This window comes from Ranitomeya imitator, chromosome 1 (genome assembly GCF_032444005.1).
Source record: "Ranitomeya imitator isolate aRanImi1 chromosome 1, aRanImi1.pri, whole genome shotgun sequence".
Lineage (NCBI taxonomy): Eukaryota > Metazoa > Chordata > Amphibia > Anura > Dendrobatidae > Ranitomeya > Ranitomeya imitator.
Genome location: NC_091282.1, coordinates 605,516,052 through 605,535,065, shown reverse-complemented (window position 1 = coordinate 605,535,065; position 19,014 = coordinate 605,516,052). Strand labels below are relative to the sequence as shown.

At 52.4% G+C, this 19,014-nt stretch overlaps 1 protein-coding gene across 4 annotated transcripts in view; it reads left to right on the top strand.

Moving 5' to 3' along the window:
• TRIM46 (tripartite motif containing 46) overlaps positions 1-9,157 on the top strand; it is a 78,042-nt gene extending 68,885 nt beyond the window's left edge. For 2 of the 4 annotated variants that reach the window (XM_069768924.1, XM_069768915.1), the window contains exon 10: positions 7,728-9,157. In XM_069768924.1, the coding sequence (XP_069625025.1) occupies positions 7,728-8,103 (376 nt within the window). In that variant the 3' untranslated portion in view covers positions 8,104-9,157. Of the gene's footprint in view, positions 1-7,724 lie in introns of all 4 variants that reach the window. The other 2 variants (XM_069768905.1, XM_069768896.1) reach the window with 1 other exon arrangement.
• Positions 9,158-19,014: the final 9,857 nt, after the last annotated feature.

The window sequence follows — 19,014 nt, the reverse complement described above, 5'->3', positions numbered from 1 at the left end:
AGGTGTGGGCTGTCTGTGTGTGTCCTGTTTTGCTGCGGTGAGGGCTGTCTGTGGGCCTCCTGTGGTGCAGCAGTGGGGGCTGTCTGGGCGTCCTGTGCTGTGGCGGTGGGGGCTGTCTGTGGGCGTCCTGTGCTGTGGTGGTGGGGGCTGTTTGTGGGTGTCCTGTGCTGTGGAGGTGGGGGCTGTCTGTGTGCGTCCTGTTTTGCTGCGGTGAGGGCTGTCTGTGGGCGTCCTGTGGTGCAGCAGTGGGGGCTGTCTGGGCGTCCTGTGTTGTGGCGGTGGGGGCTGTCTGTGGGCGTCCTGGGCTGCAGCGGTGGGGGCTGTCGGTGGACATCCTGTGCTGTGCTGGTGGGGCTGTTTGTGGGTGTCCTGTGCTGTGGAGGTGGGGGCTGTCTGTGTGCGTCCTGTTTTGCTGCAGTGAGGGCTGTCTGTGGGTATCCTGTGGTGCAGCAGTGGGGGTTGTCTGGGCGTCCTGTGTTGTGGCGGTGGGGGCTGTCTGTGGGCGTCCTGTGCTGTGGTGGTGGGGGCGGTTTGTGGGTGTCCTGTGCTGTGGAGGTGGGGGCTGTCTGTGTGCATCCTGTTTTGCTGCGGTGAGGGCTGTCTGTGGGCGTCCTGTGCTGTGTCAGTGGGGGCTGTCTGTGGGTGTCCTGTGCTGTGGCAGTGGGGGCTGTCTGTGGGCGTCCTGTGCTGCAGCGGTGGGGGCTGTCTGTGGGCGTCCTCTGCTGTGGTGGTGGGGGCTGTTCGTGGGTGTCCTGTGCTGTGGAGGTGGGGGCTGTCTGTGTGTGTCTTGTTTTGCTGCAGTGAGGGCTGTCTGTGGGCATCCTATGCTGGAGAGCTGGGGGCTGTCTGTGTGTGTGTCCTGTTTTGCTGTGGTGGGGGCTTTCTGTGGGCATCCTGTGCTGCTGCGGTGAGGGCTGTCTGTGGGCGTCCTGTGCTGCAGCGGTGGGGGCTGTCTGTGGGCGTCCTGTGCTGTGGCAGTGGGGGCTGTCTGTGGGCGTCCTGTGCTGTGGTGGTGGAGGCTGTCTGTGGGTATCCTGTGCTGTGGTGGTGGGGGCTGTTTGTGGGTTTCCTGTGCTGTGGAGGTGTGGGCTGTCTGTGGGCGTCCTGGGCTGCAGCGGTGGGGGCTGTCTGTGGACATCCTGTGCTGTGCTGGTGGGGCTGTTTGTGGGTGTCCTGTGCTGTGGAGGTGGGGGCTGTCTGTGTGTGTCCTGTTTTGCTGCGGTGAGGGCTGTCTGTGGGCATCCTGTGGTGCAGCAGTGGGGGTTGTCTGGGCGTCCTGTGTTGTGGCGGTGGGGGCTGTCTGTGGGCGTCCTGTGCTGTGGTGGTGGGGGCGGTTTGTGGGTGTCCTGTGCTGTGGAGGTGGGGGCTGTCTGTGTGCGTCCTGTTTTGCTGCGGTGGGGGCTTTCTGTGGGCATCCTGTGCTGGAGAGGTGGGGGCTGTCTATGTGTGTGTCCTGTTTTGCTGCGGTGGGGGCTTTCTGTGGGCATCCTGTGCTGCTGCGGTGAGTGCTGTCTGTGGGCGTCCTGTGCTGCAGCGGTGGGGGTTGTCTGTGGGCGTCCTGTGCTGTGGCAGTGGGGGCTGTCTGTGGGTGTCCTGTGCTGTGGCAGTGGGGGCTGTCTGTGGGCGTCCTGTGCTGCAGCGGTGGGGGCTGTCTGTGGGCATCCTGTGCTGTGCTGGTGGGGGCTGTTTGTGGGTGTCCTGTGCTGTGGAGGTGGGGGCTGTCTGTGTGCGTCCTGTTTTGCTGCGGTGAGGGCTGTCTGTGGGGGTCCTGTGCTGTGGTGGTGGGGGCTGTTCGTGGGTGTCCTGTGCTGTGGAGGTGGGGGCTGTCTGTGTGCGTCCTGTTTTGCTGCGGTGAGGGCTGTCTGTGGGCGTCCTGTGGTGCAGCAGTGGGGGCTGTCTGGGCGTCCTGTGTTGTGGCGGTGGGGGCTGTCTGTGGGCGTCCTGTGCTGTGGTGGTGGAGGCGGCTTGTGGGTGTCCTATGCTGTAGAGGTGGGGGCTGTCTGTGTGCATCCTGTTTTGCTGCGGTGAGGGCTGTCTGTGGGCGTCCTGTGCTGTGTCAGTGGGGGCTGTCTGTGGGTGTCCTGTGCCGTGGCAGTGGGGGCTGTCTGTGGGCGTCCTGTGCTGCAGCGGTGGGGGCTGTCTGTGGGCGTCCTGTGCTGTGGTGGTGGGGGCTGTTCGTGGGTGTCCTGTGCTGTGGAGGTGGGGGCTGTCTGTGTGTGTCTTGTTTTGCTGCAGTGAGGGCTGTCTGTGGGCATCCTATGCTGGAGAGCTGGGGGCTGTCTGTGTGTGTGTCCTGTTTTGCTGTGGTGGGGGCTGTCTGTGGGCGTCCTGTGCTGTGGCAGTGGGGGCTGTCTGTGGGCGTCCTGTGCTGTGGTGGTGGAAGCTGTCTGTGGGTATCCTGTGCTGTGGTGGTGGGGGCTGTTTGTGGGTTTCCTGTGCTGTGGAGGTGTGGGCTGTCTGTGTGTGTCCTGTTTTGCTGCGGTGAGGGCTGTCTGTGGGCCTCCTGTGGTGCAGCAGTGGGGGCTGTCTGGGCGTCCTGTGCTGTGGTGGTGGGAGCTGTCTGTGGGCGTCCTGTGCTGTGGTGGTGGGGGCTGTTTGTGGGTGTCCTGTGCTGTGGAGGTGGGGGCTGTCTGTGTGCGTCCTGTTTTGCTGCGGTGAGGGCTGTCTGTGGCATCCTGTGCTGTGGCGGTGTGGGCTGTCTGTGTGCGTCGTGTATTGCTGAGGTGGGGGCTGTCTGTGTGTGTCCTGTATTGCTGAGGTGGGGGCTGTCTGTGTGCGTCATGTATTGCTGAGGTGGGGGCTGTCTGTGTGTGTCCTGTATTGCTGAGGTGGGGGCTGTCTGTGTGTGTCATGTATTGCTGAGGTGGGGGCTGTCTGTGTGTGTCATGTGTTGCTGAGGTGGGGGCTGTCTGTGTGTGTCATGTATTGCTGAGGTGGGGGCTGTCTGTGTGCGTCATGTATTGCTGAGGTGGGGGCTGTCTGTGTGTGTCATGTATTGCTGAGGTGGGGGCTGTCTGTGTGTGTCATGTATTGCTGTGGTGGGGGCTGTCTGTGTGTGTCATGTATTGCTGAGGTGGGGGCTGTCTGTGTGCGTCCTGTTTTGCTGCGGTGAGGGCTGTCTGTGGGCATCCTGTGGTGCAGCAGTGGGGGTTGTCTGGGCGTCCTGTGTTGTGGCGATGGGGGCTGTCTGTGGGCATCCTGTGCTGTGGTGGTGGGGGCGGTTTGTGGGTGTCCTGTGCAGTGGAGGTGGGGGCTGTCTGTGTGCGTCCTGTTTTGCTGCTGTGGGGGCTTTCTGTGGGCATCCTGTGCTGGAGAGGTGGGGGCTGTCTGTGTGTGTGTCCTGTTTTGCTGCGGTGGGGGCTTTCTGTGGGCATCCTGTGCTGCTGCGGTGAGGGCTGTCTGTGGGCGTCCTGTGCTGCAGCGGTGGGGGTTGTCTGTGGGCGTCCTGTGCTGTGGCAGTGGGGGCTGTCTGTGGGTGTCCTGTGCTGTGGCAGTGGGGGCTGTCTGTGGGCGTCCTGTGCTGCAGCGGTGGGGGCTGTCGGTGGGCATCCTGTGCTGTGCTGGTGGGGGCTGTTTGTGGGTGTCCTGTGCTGTGGAGGTGGGGGCTGTCTGTGTGCGTCCTGTTTTGCTGCGGTGAGGGTTGTCTGTGGGCGTCCTGTGCTGTGGTGGTGGGGGCTGTTCGTGGGTGTCCTGTGCTGTGGAGGTGGGGGCTGTCTGTGTGTGTCCTGTTTTGCTGCGGTGAGGGCTGTCTGTGGGCATCCTATGCTGGAGAGCTGGGGGCTGTCTGTGTGTGTGTCCTGTTTTGCTGCGGTGGGGGCTTTCTGTGGGCATCTTGTGCTGCTGCGGTGAGGGCTGTCTGTGGGCGTCCTGTGCTGCAGCGGTGGGGGCTGTCTGTGGGCGTCCTGTGCTGTGGCAGTGGGGGCTGTCTGTGGGCATCCTGTGCTGTGGTGGTGGAGGCTGTCTGTGGGTATCCTGTGCTGTGGTGGTGGGGGCTGTTTGTGGGTTTCCTGTGCTGTGGAGGTGTGGGCTGTCTGTGTGTGTCCTGTTTTGCTGCGGTGAGGGCTGTCTGTGGGCGTCCTGTGGTGCAGCAGTGGGGGCTGTCTGGGCGTCCTGTGCTGTGGCGGTGGGGGCTGTCTGTGGGCGTCCTGTGCTGTGGTGGTGGGGGCTGTTTGTGGGTGTCCTGTGCTGTGGAGGTGGGGGCTGTCTGTGTGCGTCCTGTTTTGCTGCGGTGAGGGCTGTCTGTGGCATCCTGTGCTGTGGCGGTGGGGGCTGTCTGTGTGCGTCGTGTATTGCTGAGGTGGGGGCTGTCTGTGTGTGTCCTGTATTGCTGAGGTGGGGGCTGTCTGTGTGTGTCATGTATTGCTGAGGTGGGGGCTGTCTATGTGTGTCCTGTATTGCTGAGGTGGGGGCTGTCTGTGTGTGTCATGTATTGCTGAGGTGGGGGCTGTCTGTGTGTGTCATGTATTGCTGAGGTGGGGGCTGTCTGTGTGCGTCATGTATTGCTGAGGTGGGGGCTGTCTGTGTGCGTCATGTATTGCTGAGGTGGGGGCTGTCTGTGTGTGTCATGTATTGCTGAGGTGGGGGCTGTCTGTGTGTGTCATGTATTGCTGTGGTGGGGGCTGTCTGTGTGTGTCATGTATTGCTGAGGTGGGGGCTGTCTGTGTGTGTCCTGTATTGCTGAGGTGGGGGCTGTCTGTGTGTGTCATGTATTGCTGAGGTGGGGGCTGTCTGTGTGTGTCATGTATTGCTGAGGTGGGGGCTGTCTGTGTGCGTCATGTATTGCTGAGGTGGGGGCTGTCTGTGTGCGTCATGTATTGCTGAGGTGGGGGCTGTCTGTGTGTGTCATGTATTGCTGAGGTGGGGGCTGTCTGTGTGTGTCATGTATTGCTGTGGTGGGGGCTGTCTGTGTGTGTCATGTATTGCTGAGGTGGGGGCTGTCTGTGTGTGTCCTGTATTGCTGAGGTGGGGGCTGTCTGTGTGTGTCATGTATTGCTGAGGTGGGGGCTGTCTGTGTGCGTCATGTATTGCTGAGGTGGGGGCTGTCTGTGTGCGTCATGTATTGCTGAGGTGGGGGCTGTCTGTGTGCGTCATGTATTGCTGAGGTGGGGGCTGTCTGTGTGCGTCATGTATTGCTGAGGTGGGGGCTGTCTGTGTGTGTCATGTATTGCTGTGGTGGGGGCTGTCTGTGTGTGTCATGTATTGCTGAGGTGGGGGCTGTCTGTGTGTGTCATGTATTGCTGAGGTGGGGGCTGTCTGTGTGTGTCATGTATTGCTGAGGTGGGGGCTGTCTGTGTGTGTCATGTATTGCTGAGGTGGGGGCTGTCTGTGTGTGTCCTGTATTGCTGAGGTGGGGGCTGTCTGTGTGTGTCCTGTATTGCTGAGGTGGGGGCTGTCTGTGTGCGTCATGTATTGCTGAGGTGGGGGCTGTCTGTGTGCGTCATGTATTGCTGAGGTGGGGGCTGTCTGTGTGTGTCATGTATTGCTGAGGTGGGGGCTGTCTGTGTGTGTCATGTATTGCTGAGGTGGGGGCTGTCTGTGTGTGTCATGTATTGCTGAGGTGGGGGCTGTCTGTGTGTGTCCTGTATTGCTGAGGTGGGGGCTTTCTGTGTGTGTCAGGTATTGCTGAGGTGGGGGCTGTCTGTGTGTGTCATGTATTGCTGAGGTGGGGGCTGTCTGTGTGTGTCATGTATTGCTGAGGTGGGGGCTGTCTGTGTGTGTCATGTATTGCTGAGGTGGGGGCTTTCTGTGTGTGTCATGTATTGCTGAGGTGGGGGCTGTCAGTGTGTGTCATGTATTGCTGAGTTGGGGGCTGTCAGTGTGTGTCATGTATTGCTGAGGTGGGGGCTCTCTGTGTGTGTCATGTATTGCTGAGGTGGGGGCTGTCTGTGTGTGTCATGTATTGCTGAGGTGGGGGCTCTCTGTGTGTGTCATGTATTGCTGAGGTGGGGGCTGTCTGTGTGTGTCATGTATTGCTGAGGTGGGGGCTGTCAGTGTGTGTCATGTATTGCTGAGGTGGGGGCTGTCTGTGTGTGTCATGTATTGCTGAGGTGGGGGCTGTCTGTGTGTGTCATGTATTGCTGAGGTGGGGGCTGTCTGTGTGTGTCATGTATTGCTGAGGTGGGGGCTGTCTGTGTGTGTCATGTATTGCTGAGGTGGGGGCTGTCTGTGTCCTGTATTGCTGAGGTGGGGGCTGTCTGTGTGTGTCATGTATTGCTGAGGTGGGGGCTGTCTGTGTGCGTCATGTATTGCTGAGGTGGGGGCTTTCTGTGTGTGTCATGTATTGTTGAGGTGGGGGCTGTCTGTGTGTGTCATGTATTGCTGAGGTGGGGGCTTTCTGTGGGCGTCATGTATTGCTGAGGTGGGGGCTGTCTGTGTGTGTCATGTATTGCTGAGGTGGGGGCTGTCTGTGTGCGTCATGTATTGCTGAGGTGGGGGCTTTCTGTGGGCGTCATGTATTGCTGAGGTGGGGGCTGTCTGTGTGTGTCATGTATTGCTGAGGTGGGGGCTGTCTGTGTGTGTCATGTATTGCTGAGGTGGGGGCTTTCTGTGGGCGTCATGTATTGCTGAGGTGGGGGCTGTCTGTGTGTGTCATGTATTGCTGAGGTGGGGGCTATCTGTGTGCGTCATGTATTGCTGAGGTGGGGGCTTTCTGTGGGCGTCATGTATTGCTGAGGTGGGGGCTGTCTGTGTGTGTCATGTATTGCTGAGGTGGGGGCTATCTGTGTGCGTCATGTATTGCTGAGGTGGGGGCTTTCTGTGGGCGTCATGTATTGCTGAGGTGGGGGATGTCTGTGTGTCATGTATTGCTGAGGTGGGGGCTGTCTGTGTGTGTCATGTATTGCTGAGGTGGGGGCTGTCTGTGTGTGTCATGTATTGCTGAGGTGGGGGCTGTCTGTGTGTGTCCTGTATTGCTGAGGTGGGGGCTGTCTGTGTGTGTCATGTATTGCTGAGGTGGGGGCTGTCTGTGTGCGTCATGTATTGCTGAGGTGGGGGCTTTCTGTGTGTGTCATGTATTGCTGAGGTGGGGGCTGTCTGTGTGTGTCATGTATTGCTGAGGTGGGGGCTTTCTGTGGGCGTCATGTATTGCTGAGGTGGGGGCTGTCTGTGTGTGTCATGTATTGCTGAGGTGGGGGCTGTCTGTGTGCGTCATGTATTGCTGAGGTGGGGGCTTTCTGTGGGCGTCATGTATTGCTGAGGTGGGGGCTGTCTGTGTGTGTCATGTATTGCTGAGGTGGGGGCTGTCTGTGTGTGTCCTGTATTGCTGAGGTGGGGGCTTTCTGTGGGCGTCATGTATTGCTGAGGTGGGGGCTGTCTGTGTGTGTCATGTATTGCTGAGGTGGGGGCTATCTGTGTGCGTCATGTATTGCTGAGGTGGGGGCTTTCTGTGGGCGTCATGTATTGCTGAGGTGGGGGATGTCTGTGTGTCATGTATTGCTGAGGTGGGGGCTGTCTGTGTGTGTCATGTATTGCTGAGGTGGGGGCTGTCTGTGTGTGTCATGTATTGCTGAGGTGGGGGCTGTCTGTGTGTGTCATGTATTGCTGAGGTGGGGGCTGTCTGTGTGTGTCATGTATTGCTGAGGTGGGGGCTGTCTGTGTGTGTCATGTATTGCTGAGGTGGGGGCTTTCTGTGGGCATCCTGTGCTGCTGTGGTGGGGACTGTCGATGTTTGTGTTGTGCTGCAGTGGTACCAGTTAGCGTTCAGCGCTCCTCTCTTTTGTCTCCAGTAGGTATGATCCAGACAGTGGCCATGACTCAGGGGCAGAAGATGCGACCATGGACACTTCTCCTTCCTTCTGTTTCCTGACCATTGGGATGGGGAAAATCCTGCAGTCTCATGGCACCACCCCTACCTCCCGTGACCCATCAGGCTGCACTGTTCCTCTACCTCCGCGGCTGGGTGTCTGCTTGGACTATGAGAAGGGCTGTGTGGGGTTCTTTGATGCTGTTTCGCACCGCAGTCTGTGGGAGGGCAGCGTGGATTGCTCCAACCCTGTGTGTCCAGCATTCTGTTTTATCGGAGGGGGCGCCCTTCAATTACAGGAGCTGGTGTCCATTAAACACGAGCGCAGGGTGACTATCGGAGGGTTCACCAAAGCAGAATGAAGGTGTGCACAATAGTGTGTCTGTGGCCAGGCCTGGATGTAGCGGAATTAGGTGCGCACCACAGTGAGGCTGTAGCTTGGCTGGGGTATAGCAAAACAAGGGTGTGCACCACATTGCAGCTGTAGCCAGGCTTGGACATGGTGGACTGAGTGTGCACACCACAGTACTGCTGTGGCCGGGCCTGGACATGTGAGAAGGAGTGTGTGCACCACAGTACTGCTGTGGTCGGGCCTGGACATGTGAGAAGGAGTGTGCGCACCACAGTTCAGCTGTAGTGGAGCTGGCATGTAGCAGAACGAGGGTGCACAACATAGTACAGCTATGGCCTGAATTGGACAGTTATGTGGCCCCTGTGACCAGTGTCCTTGTCTCTTCATTCTTTTTTCCAATCGGGCTGGACCCACCGTCTTCCCCACACCCTCCTGTCAGTGCACACTCACCACTTTTTATGCACTTTTCTGTCCGTGGAGGCTGAGCTCCCGTCTTACCTTTTTCTACACATGGATGGACCTCAGAAAATGACTCATGATGTGCAGAGAACAAGCATGAACACATGCATGTACATAGAGACAACGGGGCCCCTGCATGCTCCTGTCTGCGAAGGGGTTAACCATCCCTCCATCCCGCAGGTTAACCCTTCACAAACAAATGAAAGCGTGTGATGGAGATGACGCACTGCTGATGGGGAGGGGGTGATGGCGCACCCGCTGATGGGGGGTGATGTCGCACCTGCTTGATGGGGTGGTGATGGCGCACCCGCTGATACAGAGGGGTGATGGCACACCCGTTGATCGAGGGGGTGATGGCGCACCCGCTGATTGTGGGGGTGATGGAGCACCCGCTGATCGGTGGGAGTAATGATACACCCACTGATCGGGGGTGGGGGGTTTGATGACGCACTCGCTGATCGGGGGACTGATGGTGCACTCACTGACTCGGAAGGGTGTGATGGCGCACCCGCTGATTGGGGGGTGGCGTACCTGCTGATGGCACACTCCCTGAGTGTCGGAGAGGCACAACATTCACTAAATGTTTAATAAAGAGGTTCTACAGCAGCCTGGTTATTCCCTGCACCAGTTTGGAACCCTTGGACACAGGGCAGGCAGTGTCAGAATTTCAGCTACCTAAGGTTAGTCATTGCAAGGGGTGATGTGTCATCAGCCACTCCTGGGATTAGGGTGATCATGGTGTAATAACAAGGGATAATCCGACACCAGGAAACATTTTTCTATCACTATTGTATGTAAATCCTCCCAACTGGAGCATAACTAGAGCCACCCCTGCCCAGGGCAAAGCCAAAAAAGTCACCAACTGTACACTGGAGGGCCTCCGACACCCATCCCGGTTTCCACCCTGTATGCGTTATATATGCTTCAGTGATGTCATATAAGTTTACACACACCGTCCACCATGGTTGTCTGCAACTGTGACCGTTGAAGGCATCCTCAAAAAGTAGTATAGGTGTTGGGCCCTCTGAGGTGCTGAATTACCAGCTCTTATTATTAATGGCCTTAGAAACCACAACAAACATTCTCTATGGGGGCCGTAGCTTCTCAAAGATATGGGGACCCCAGCATCTCAAGGGGGCCAAGAACTACAAAGAGTGGATGTTCGTTCGAGCCTGAAGTCACTATTTGTGGTTGTCTGACCCCCTCTTGTGCAAGCTTCGTAGGGATTACTATTTGTTGGTGTACAGCTTTCTGAAGTGCTGTCCCCAAGAGTCACCATTTTTGTTTTGACGCCCACAACCCCCTGAAATGCTGGGTTCCTAGTCATTATTGGTGGATTTTGGTTGGGCCCACTGAGGTGCTGGTCCCCAATGGGTCACTAACACTCAGAAATAGGGACCTCTGGGGAGCCAGCATCTGAGGCCCCAACATCCAGTATTGGGCCCCAGGGGTCACTATTGGTAGGTATTAGTGAACCCACAGGACCCAACATCCACTAAGACCCACCAATAGTTAGCTTGGTAATACAATCACCCCAAGCTCCAACATCCACTAATTAGGCATCTGAATTACTTGGTGTGGAGACACAAGCCATCAGTAGGTGCTCTCGTCCACTGGCCCAATACCACGTGAACCAGGGCTCATCTCACTGAACGCCCACTCTTATTTCCATTGGGCATAATACCACTTAGACAATACAATGTGAGGGTAAAACAATGTGGCAAAACTTTATTGAACCACCAACAGGCAATAAAATATAGCACAGTCCCAGCAAAATACTCAAGATGGTGTAAAATACAAAGTCTTACCCTTACAGGTTTAGAGCAGCTGCAACTTTGGGGCTTCTGGGGCCGACTACCTCACCTGTGGCACCCCCCCTTTTAGCAGGCACCCATAGAGAGGAGGTAATGACAGGCTTAGGAAACTGACAGTCCACTGGGATACATGGCCAGGTGACCTCATTGTCGCAACCTGGATTCTCCAAACGTCATTGAGGTCTTAAGGTACCTTCACACATAACGATATTGTTAACGATATCGTTGCATTTTGTGACGTAGCAACGATATCGTTAATGAAATCGTTATGTGTGACAGCGACCAACGATCAGGCCCCTGCTGGGAGATCATTGGTCGCTGAATAAAGTCCAGAACTTTATTTAGTCGCTGGACTCCTCCTGACATCGCTGGATCGGCGTGTGTGACACCGATCCAGCGATGTCTTCACTGGTAACCAGGGTAAACATCGGGTAACTAAGCGCAGGGCCGCGCTTAGTAACCCGATGTTTACCCTGGTTACCATCCTAAAAGTAAAAAAAAACAAACGCTACATACTTACCTACAGCCGTCTGTCCTCCAGCGCTGTGCTCTGCACTCCTCCTGTACTGGCTGTGAGCGTCGGTCAGCCGGAAAGCAGAGCGGTGACGTCACCGCTCTGCTTTCCGGCCGCTGTGCTCACAGTCAGTGCACGAGGAGAGCAGAGCACAGCGCTGGAGGACAGACGGCTGTAGGTAAGTATGTACTGTTTGGTTTTTTTTACGTTTAGGATGGTAACCAGGGTAAACATCGGGTTACTAAGCGCGGCCCTGCGCTTAGTTACCCGATGTTTACCCTGGTTACCGGCATCGTTGGTCGCTGGAGAGCTGTCTGTGTGACAGCTCTCCAGCGACCAAACAGCGACGCTGCAGCGATCCGGATCGTTGTCGGTATCGCTGCAGCGTCGCTAAATGTGAAGGGGCCTTTACTGATTGTCAGTGGAGCAGTTCTGTATTCCTCCAGCCAGGGAAGTGGTCCCTTAAGCTGACATCCTGAATAATTGAACTGGGAACAGAGGCAGATCCTTCTTTTTTAGTTCACAACTGTCCATCCAGCATCAACCACAGGTCAGGGGGAGGTGGGATGAGAATAGCTCTCATTATTTGAGTATTTAAAGGGAACCTGTCACCTGGAATAACGCTGTTAACCTGCAGTTAAACAGTTAATCTGCAGGCTAACAGCTTTATTATGCTACCCGATGCCTGCACATAGTCAAATGCAGCGGTGAGAAAGTGACCTTTATTCTCCTTGATATCATTCAATATAATAAGTCATGGAGGCGGGGACAGTTCCAGTTCAGTCACGCTCTGAGTGGCCGCTGCACACGCGCCCCCGGCCCTGACTGACACTGGATCTACATTACAGCTGGCTTGCAGTCAGGGCCAGGAACGTGGTCACAGCAGCCGCTCTGTATACTCAGAGCGTGACTGAACCGGCACCGCCTCCATGACTTAATATTGAATGCTGTCGGGGAGAATAAAGATCATTTTCTCACTGCTGCATTCGGCTACCTGCAGGTGCTGGTCAGCATAACGCTATTAACCTGCAGATTAACCCCATATCTGCAGGTTAACAGTAGTATTCCTGGTGACAGGTTACCTTTAATCAATCTGCATAGTATGTCCTTCACTGTTTACAGGTCAACAAGCTACATGGATTTATACAATGGGTAATCAACATATTATCAAACATCGATTGTTCACTGATCCTGCATCACTGTCTTGCAAAGACAGCAGACAATAACCTGTAGGAGCTGATATAAGAGGCAACAGCAGCCATCCATCGATTCAGAAACAACAAAATAGTCTATGATTCTTCACCAACCAAAGAAAAGCGCATAAATTCAATAGTCAACATAATGTCACACTGCGACGGTCTTCAGTAAGGGAGAGGGGTCTCAAACTGACCCTGGAAATGGGACCCTAACTATCCCCGTCCCCGGGGTACTCTTGAACGTAGAGAGGCAAAAGTCTCTGACCTTACTATATTCCTGTTAAGCTCTGATCTGTCCCCTCTCCCACCCCAGGAGGCATGGGACAGAAATGTAATGTAAACAATACACAAAAGACAAAACAGGGATAACAGAAAACCTCTATCATACAGAAGCACAAACCAACAATAGGGAGGAATAATCTAAATGGTTATAGGGACCAGGAGATAAACACACACATAATACAGCAAACCACAGATCATTACTACAACAGCTCCACTCCAAATACTTAGCTTTAGCACACAGCACAGGAAGATGAATCTTTCACTGGTCGGGACAAGAAGGTCTGACCAGTTTATATAGGTAGAGGTAATGACCAGATCAGAAGCAACTGAAATGGATCTGCATTTTTCTGACCAGCTTACAATGGGTCGTAAACCTCTTCAGCACCAGAAGAAACTAAATCCATTTAATATGGGACACAAATCACCATCTCTAAAGAAGACCTTTGATTCATTACCCATCGTGACTGTCTAACTCCAGGTCTTCCAGAGGGACGTGACACCCTCATGACACGTACATATATTAGCCTATCTCTCCTGGCCTACTGAAGATAGACGTCTGGATAATTAAGATTAAATGCTGTGTCATCAAACTTGGCTCCCAGGGTCACAATTTGTGGAAGATAGTGACCACTGGGAACCAAGCACCTCAGATGGCCTTTTAGTAGGGGTTAGGACCGGTGGAGCCAACGGTGATTACTGGGTGTGCAGAATCTCAAGGCACCCAAGTACCATAAATAGAGAATGTTTGTTGGCCCCGTCTCGTGCTGGCTCGTTGTTTGTGGGTGTTGGATCCTCTAAGGTTTAGGTCCCAAATTATTAGTGGGTGTTTTAAGATTAATGCTGTGTCGTCACACTTGGCTCCCTGGGTCACTATTTGTGGGTGAGGTTGACCACTGGGAACCAAGCACCTTAACCCCTTACCGGCATCGGACGTACTATACCGTCCGATGCCGGCTCCCCTGCTTTGATGCAGGGCTCCGCGGTGAGCCCGCATCAAATCCGGGACATGTCAGCTGTTTTGAACAGCTGACATGTGACCGTAATAGGCGCGGGCAGAATCGCGATCTGCCCGCACCTATTAACTAGTTAAATGCCGCTGTCAAACGCAGACAGCGGCATTTAACTACCGCTTCTGGCCGGGCGGCCGGAAATTACGTCATCGCCGACCCCCGTCACATGATCGGGGGTCGGCGATGCTTGTATATTGTAACCATAGAGGTCCTTGAGACCTCTATGGTTACTGATGACCGGTGGCTGTGAGCGCCACCCTGTGGTCGGCGCTCACAGCACACCTCCATTTCTGCTACATAGCAGCGATCAGCAGATCGCTGCTATGTAGCAGAGCCGATCGCGTTGTGCCTGCTTCTAGCCTCCCATGGAGGCTATTGAAGCATGGCAAAAGTAAAAAAAAAAAGTTTAAAAAAATGTGAAAAAAATAAAAACATTTAGTTTAGTTTAAATCACCCCCCTTTCGCCCCAATCAAAATAAATCAATAAAAAAAATATCAAATCTAAGCATATTTGGTATCGCCGTGCTCAGAATCGCCCGCTCTATTAATTAAAAAAAAGTATTAACCTGATCGCTAAACAGCGTAGCGGGAAAAAAATTCGAAACGCCAGAATTAAGTTTTTTTGGTCGCCGCGACATTGCATTAAAATGCAATAACGGGCGATCAAAAGAACGTATCTGCACCGAAATGCTATCATTAAAAACGTCATCTCGGCACGCAAAAAATAAGCCCTCAACTGACCCCAGATCATGAAAAATGGAGACGCTACGAGTATCGGAAAATGGCGCAATTTTTTTTTTTTTTTTTTTAGCAAAGTTTGGAATTTTTTTTTCACCACTTAGATAAAAAATAACCTAGTCATGTTAGGTGTCTATGAACTCGTACTGACCTGGAGAATCATAATGGCAGGTCATTTTTAGCATTTAGTGAACCTAGCAAAAGAGCCAAACAAAAAACCAATGTGGGATTGCACTTTTTTTGCAATTTCACCGCACTTGGAATTTTTTTCCCGTTTTCTAGTACACGACATGCTAAAACCAATGATGTCGTTCAAAAGTACAACTCGTCCCGCCAAAAATAAGCCCTCACATGGCCAAATTGACGGAAAAATAAAAAAGTTATGGCTCTGGGAAGGAGGGGAGCGAAAAACGAACACGGAAAAACGAAAAATCCCCTGGTCATGAAGGGGTTAAAGGGCCTATTAGTCGGAGTTAGGACCCATGGAGCCAAGTACTTCAGAGGTCCCATTATTGGATGTTGGAACCTCAGATGTGCTGGTTCCCCAGAGGTCACTTTATGTGGGTGTGGAGCCTTCTATGATGCTGCCCACAAGAGTCCCAATTTCTGTTTAGTGCCCTCCTCCCCCAAGGGCTGTGTTCCTCGGAGTCACTATTGGTAGATTTTTGTTGGGCACTACGAGGTACTAGATTCCTGGGGTCACTATTTGTTCTGGTCCAAAATTATTAGTGGGTGTAAGTGACCCGTGGGGACCCAATACATAGGAGGACTCAATACCCATGAATAGGCCCTCTGAGGTGCTGGGTTCACATGAGTTACTATTTTTGTGTGTTGGGGCTTCTGAGGTGTATTGTGATTGCTAATCCCTTGATGGTGGTAGAATGATACTAGAGGTCCCTTTGTGTGGTTGTTGACACTTCCTCAGATGTTGAACCCCCAGTGATCACTATTAGTGGGTGTTAATGACCCCCTTAAGGCTCAGAATTTCATAGGCCCCAAGAACCTCTAGCAACCAGCAATAGTCACCCTGGGGGAACCAGCACCTGAAGCCCAAACACCCACTAACAAGGCCCCTGATGTTCTGGACTCCGATGGGTCACAGTATGTCAGACCAGCAAACAACCACTAACACTCAGCAATATTGAGTTCTGGGCTCCGATGGGCCACAGAATGTCAGACCACCAAACAACCACCAACACTCAGCAACAGTGACACTTGGGAACCAGCAACTGAGGCCACCAACACCCAGTCTGAAGTGCTGGGTCCCCAGGGTAACTATTTGTGGGTGTTACTGGAGCCCAGAAAATTAGAGTCCCTAACCAACACTCATTAACAGTGACATAACAATCTCCAACGAACACCCACTATTTGTGGCCCCCTTGAAGTACTAGGCCCCCAGTAGTCACTGTTGCTGGATGTTAGTCAGTACCCACTAAGAACCTTAGAGGAACCAACACAAACAAATAGTGACTCTTTGGAATCTAGCATCTCAGGGGGGCCATCACCTGCTAATGTGGGCCCTTCACCTCAAAGGACCCATTACTGGATTTTGAGGCCTCTGAAATGCTTGTTCATTTGGGGGGCCTTTTAGTGGGTGTTCAGCCCTCTGAGGTGCTGGGACCCACTAACCTTCTAATGTATCTTCTAAAGTGTTGGCTCTGAAATGGTCACTTTTTATTGTTACTGTGCCCCTGTGATACTGGGTTCACAAATGTCACTTTTAGGCTAAGTTCACATGGGCGTATGAAAATTGTCATCCAAGAAGACTTTTCATCCAAGAAATCCTTTGTTTTTTTAATTGAATTTATTTTATTTTGTGAATGTCATTCGGCACGGAATAGACTATCACTCGCTGATTAGACTAGTGAAAAGAGGGGGCTGATCTCCACTGCCCCATTGTATAATGTTGGTCCTAGTGCTGTCCAGTTTTTCATGAACATCACCCTAAAAATAACATTTAACTTGACCTCAGTGTGTGTTGGTCCCTCTGAGGTGAGGGGTCCTTAATTATTGGTTGTCAGGTCCTTTGAGGTAACGTGTTCCCAGGGGTCATTAATAGTGATGAGCGAGTGTCACGGATTCCAGGGAGTATAACTTTATCATCCCCACCGCTCACACCAGTAAGTCATGAACCGAGGTTGTTTGGTTGACCCGTTTTTTTTTGCTGAAGGGGTTTTACCTATATCCCGCTTCCCAACTTCGGTTTGGAACGTGCAGCTCTCTGGCGCCCCCTTTACCCTCAGGTCAGACAGGATACTGCACCTAGGATAATTAGTCACCAGAAAGGCTGCCTTACTTTGTACTGGCTAATGGGCACACTGCAGTGAGGGCGGGAACAATAATTATCAACGCCGTCCGTCACTACCAGGTCACTCAAACACAGGACAACTCTGCTGCCATCAACTCCAATTTCTTAATTAATAACGGGTCCGGAGCCAACCCAAATTAGTAGCGTAATTCACTTCAGAGGATGTGACAGTACGTTACAGAGCAAGGAGAAAGGAAGCTAGTAATTTTATATATTTTACTTCAAAAGATAGACAGTGTTTACAAAAGGGTATAAAAATATATTATAAAATGAGACGATTATGTATATACAGACGATTACAAATAAAAAGGGATTCAAGTTGAAAAAAACACAGTTTTCTCATATCATTTCAGATCATGGCAAACCATGTGGCTCGGGGAGGGGCAACATCAAAATGCATCAGAGCAGCTTGCAGAGCTGCTGTTAGCTCTCTTTCTGGGCAAAGACTCGCTCATAACTCAGCAAGGTTAAGATATGCCCTCTGGTTGTGACATCACTGATTGGGCGGAGCTATGGAAAGCACTCACCCTTTCTCAGAGGGACTCAGAGTTATGCAACATTCATATCCACCGTAGCTCCAGGATGCAACCTCGTATAGCGACGACGGAATTACCATTGATCTTGTTTTGCAGCTAGCATTCTATTAAGACCAAACATGACCTGGCTATGCACTGCGAGTAAGCAGTAATTCGTTTCTTGGATACCAGGGGTACAGTAAATTGGAAAACGCACTGGGTGATGACCCGGCCGATGCACATGCCAAATATATAACTTTCATATCTCTGTCACTAATTGGGGTCAAGTTATGCCTTACAATTAAGTTTGTACATGAACAAAAGAGCACATGGTTTCAGACAAAAGACTGGTTTTCTGCACATTCCTGCATTGGAGAGGGAGGGGGGACAGAGTCCCACACTGGTGTTTCAAGTTACAGCTGTATTGTCAGCAGGGAGCAAGGGCTGGAAGGAAGGGGGGTCGGAAAGCATGCAGCATGTGTCTGTGCTCAGCTTTAATGGATGTAGCAGAGCTCAGTGTGCGTGATCATAGACAATCAAATATATCATATTCCTGACAGCGGGTATGCTCGTTACTCGAGTTTCTCCGAGCATGCTCGGGTGGTCTCCGCGTATTTTGACGTGCTCAGAGATTTAGTTTATGTCAACTCAGCTGCATGATTTGCGACTGCTAGACAGCTTGAATAAATGTGGGGATTGCCTAACAAACAGGCAATCCCCACATGTATTCAAGCTGTCTAGCAGCCGCAAATCTTGCAGCTGCGTCGACATAAACTAAATCTTCGAGCACACCAAAATACTCGGAGACCACCCGAGCATGCTCGGAGAAACTCGAGTAACGAGCATACTCACTCATCACTAGTCATTAACACTACTAACCATGACTCCTGGGACTCAGCAACTCAGAGGGTCTATTAGTGGTCACAATTGATTCTGATTTGGACATTGTGGGGTTCTGGGCCATCAGGGGTTCATTGTTAGTTGTGATGGTGACCTCAGAAGTGCCATTAGTGTCTGTACACACTTGTCAGTCATACACTCAATACTAATTAAGCATTAATCGCCTCCCACCGCAGGCCAAATCTCATGAAAGTTGGTAAATTATTTCATAAGATTAGAGCAAGGGTCCCTAACCTGTAGCTTGGGAGCAACATGTGGCTCGCGGTCCCATGAATTGTCTCGCAGCTACCTGCCAGCTTGGTGCATTAGCTCCATGTCTAGCAAACAGGTATGAAGAGCACATCTGAAAATGGTGAATATTGTGAGCAGCTTTGCACAAAAGAGCACATTTGAATGCACATATATTTAGAGATAACTATGGTAAGCTGGAGACAGGATTATACTACCTATCAGATGAGACGCTTGAAGCTGGATGCGACAGTTTGTTGGGAGAATACTGAATGGGGGTATTGTGGGAATCCCTGGATCTTGGTATACTGCTACCAGTTGATTTCTGTGGAAAAGATTTGGTATCATTATACTGTACCTGTAATGGGGGCTTTGGTTGCCACTACTGTGAGGTGAGTAGGGGCTGGATGTGGCTCGCGACACTCTCAGAGCTGAACGTGGCTCTCAAGGTCAGTAAGGTACAGGACCACTGGTTTAGAGCATAAAGGACATTACTAGAAAAAGTGAGAAAAACCAGAACTGCATTTCCATTATGTATTTTTTTTATTTCTCCTTTTATTCATGATCTCGTACACACTGTTCTTATGCACCACCCTGACCCCTTCTTTGAACTCTTCCCAGCTGCTCGACCCCTCAGAAGCCAATGGTCCAGTTTCCGGGATGGCCTGGGGAATCAAATTTTCAGTATTTCATTTTCTTGACTCCCCTTTAATATTAGATATGTTGGCTGTTCCATTGCACACATGGTAACACATGACAATCTGCTCTGCTCATCCTTAGAGGTTTGGACCAGATTAAGGGGCCAGGAATGACACTTTCTGTACTCACAGAACTCTGGATTCCTGTTTGAAGATCTGAGGTTGAGGTTGCGGATTGTAGTAATCACCTAGGCAGGTTAATGATGCAACTATTCTTTATTCATTATGTCCATGGTTTTACAATGACTTTGGGTATATT